The 2,871-nt window shown below is 35.8% G+C and overlaps 1 protein-coding gene across 1 annotated transcript in view; it reads left to right on the top strand.

The window, feature by feature from the left end:
• Positions 1-2,871, top strand: part of lrrk2 (leucine-rich repeat kinase 2) — a gene marked incomplete in the record, with an annotated part of 74,959 nt that overhangs the window by 55,477 nt on the left and 16,611 nt on the right. The window contains 4 exon segments of the mRNA XM_014020606.1: positions 1,596-1,787; positions 1,938-2,084; positions 2,216-2,328; positions 2,469-2,659. Of these exon segments, the coding sequence (XP_013876060.1) occupies positions 1,596-1,787; positions 1,938-2,084; positions 2,216-2,328; positions 2,469-2,659 (643 nt within the window).

The following is a 2,871-nucleotide window of genomic DNA, read 5'->3' on the forward strand; positions in this document are numbered from 1 at the left end:
GTCATAATATTACGAGATTAAAGTCGTAATATTACGAGTTTAAAGTCAATATTACGAGAATAAAGTCATAATATTACGAGATTAAAGTCGTAATATTACGAGTTTAAAGTCAATATTACGAGAATAAAGTCATAATATTACGAGATTAAAGTCGTAATATTACGAGTTTAAAGTCAATATTACGAGAATAAAGTCATAATATTACGAGATTAAAGTCGTAATATTACGAGTTTAAAGTCAATATTACGAGAATAAAGTCATAATATTACGAGATTAAAGTCGTAATATTACGAGTTTAAAGTCAATATTACGAGAATAAAGTCATAATATTACGAGATTAAAGTCGTAATATTACGAGTTTAAAGTCAATATTACAAGAATAAAATCATAATATTACGACATTAATGCCGTATAAAAATAGTCATAATATTACGAGATTAAAGTCGTAATATTACGACTTTAATCTCGTGATATTATGACTTCATTCTCATAAAATTACAACTTTAATCTCGTAATAATAATTTAAAAAAGGATCTTGTTGTGTGGCCCTAATACTCTGTCGTACCATCAGGTCATGGAAGTGTGTTGACAATTTTGCGGAAAAACAGATGAAAACTCACAGAAGCTTAGAAAAGATCAGCTTATAAATGTGTTTTTATGACCTTATCTTGATGCTTGTTTTCTCAAGATAATAAGTTGAATAAGTATCTCAAGGTAAAGTCATGAATAAAACTTTATTAGCATGTACTTTCTTAGTTTCTGTGCATTTTTGTTGAAAAAGATAAAAAGGCCAACCTGAAACCAAACAAGTTCCTTTATGATGAGTTGATAAAATAACTTATTTAGAGAAAATAGTGTTTTTATCTGATGGCAACAGGATGTTTATCTCATCTTCTCAGCATAACAATGTTTATTATCTTCAGACAAGGTGAATAAGTTTGTGTCTTGAGAAAAGTGGAAAATCCATTTTTTAGCACGTCCTATCAGCTTCTGCACTTTTTCATGTCAACATCAATATTTGAAAAAAATCATTTGAAAAACCAGGTTTTATCTCGAGATGAGTTATTTATGTTTACTTTGAGATGAAGCCTTTGGTTTCTCAGGATAATAAGTAGTTTTGTAATATTATTATATGCATATCAAGCTGTTTATCTCATTATTTTAATATAAAGTCCGATTTATCTTATGTTTGTCATGAATATAAATTTCCCAGCATGTCCTCTTTCAGCTTTCATACCTTTCCAAGGTGAAATAATTTAATATTTGACCTTGAGAAAACAAGTTCAGTTGTCTTAAAATAATGAAACTATTGGTAGCTTAATTATAAAGACTCAAGGTAACAATTGTGAGCTTTTATTTGCCTCATTACAGTGAACTTGTAGTTTTGAGGAAATCCTATCAGCAAAATACAAAATAAAATAAAGTGGTAAAAAGTAAATAAAAATAAGTCTTTTATGTTTCTTGTAATTAGATAAATATAAAACATAATGAATGAATAATAAAAGTATTTAGTGTTGAATGTTGCAGGTTATGTCTGTAATAAAAGTTCATGAGAGCATCACTTCCTCTGCTAACCCGTGTCTCTCTTGGCCCAGGCCGGGTCCTGCTGGGTCAGGTGGTGGATCACATCGACTCGGTTCTGGAGGAATGGTTTCCCGGCCTGCTCAACACGGACATGCACGGTAACGGTGAAGCTCTGCTGAAGAGGTGGGCTCTGTACAGCTATGAGGACAGGCAGGAGAGGAGCAAGATCCTGCTGGAGGACCTTTTAAAAAGAATCGATAACGGTGTGTGCTTTAAACCCCGCTAAAACGACCAACATCCGTAGCGCTGCCACCGCTTTGCCTACAGTTCTTGTGATTTTTTGTAAATGATCCTAACCTCAGTTTTGATTTGGCTACTTCTTCCTAATATGTCTTATCTTTTGTCTGTCTTAGATTTTTTGCTGGTAAACCCAGAAGACCCCCGCTGCACGACACCCATCTCTCAAATCGCTCCAGACTTGGTTCTGAGTGACCAGCCTGCAGGAACTAGACTAGACCAGGAGGAGCTGGAAGTAGACCTGTCCAAAGAGAACAGACTAGGTCCAGCTTTTTAATGCATACATTAGGATGAGCCACTGTGTTTTTTTTGGTTACTCCTCTAATATAATGTTTATTTAATCTTAACCTTTAATCGTTTTAAATGTATAAATGTATTTTTTTTTTTTTTGCAGGAGTTGGCGGTTTTGGAACAGTTTATCGAGGAGTTTATAAAAACGAAGAAGTAGCTGTGAAGATATTCAACACACACGCATCTGAGATTTACATGTACAGGCTCCTCAGACAGGTTGACTCAAGTTTCCTTTTTTTTTTTTTATAACCGTTGTTAAGTTTTGATACGAAACTGTTGAGCATCTGAACAGACCGTATCCCACCTGTCTTCTTTTCCTTTTTAAAAGTTCTGTAACTCAGCCGGTGTGTTTTCAGGAGTTGGCGGTGCTGGGTCGCCTCCGTCACCCCAGTCTGGTGGGTCTGCTGGCAGCCGGCTCGGCCCCACAGGTCCTGGTGATGGAGCTGGCTCTCAGAGGTTCCCTGGATTCCCTCTTTCAACACAAGAGCGTTAGCCTCAACCAAAAGCTCCAGCACAGGATCGCCCTGCATGTGGCTGATGGACTCAGGTACGTTTGTGTGGGATATTAGAGGTGCGTTTCCTCTGGTAAATTATTAAGAAAAGTCTTCTATGGGTAAAATAATAAAAGTACAGTGAAAACAAACCTGCTGAAGATTAGGTACAGAAACCTTCTCAGATGTTTACCTTAGTTTAACATTCTTTTCAAGTCACACACACACACACACACACACACACACACACACACACACACACACACAC

The sequence above is a fragment of the Austrofundulus limnaeus genome, unplaced genomic scaffold (genome assembly GCF_001266775.1).
Source record: "Austrofundulus limnaeus strain Quisiro unplaced genomic scaffold, Austrofundulus_limnaeus-1.0 Scaffold260, whole genome shotgun sequence".
Taxonomy (NCBI): domain Eukaryota; kingdom Metazoa; phylum Chordata; class Actinopteri; order Cyprinodontiformes; family Rivulidae; genus Austrofundulus; species Austrofundulus limnaeus.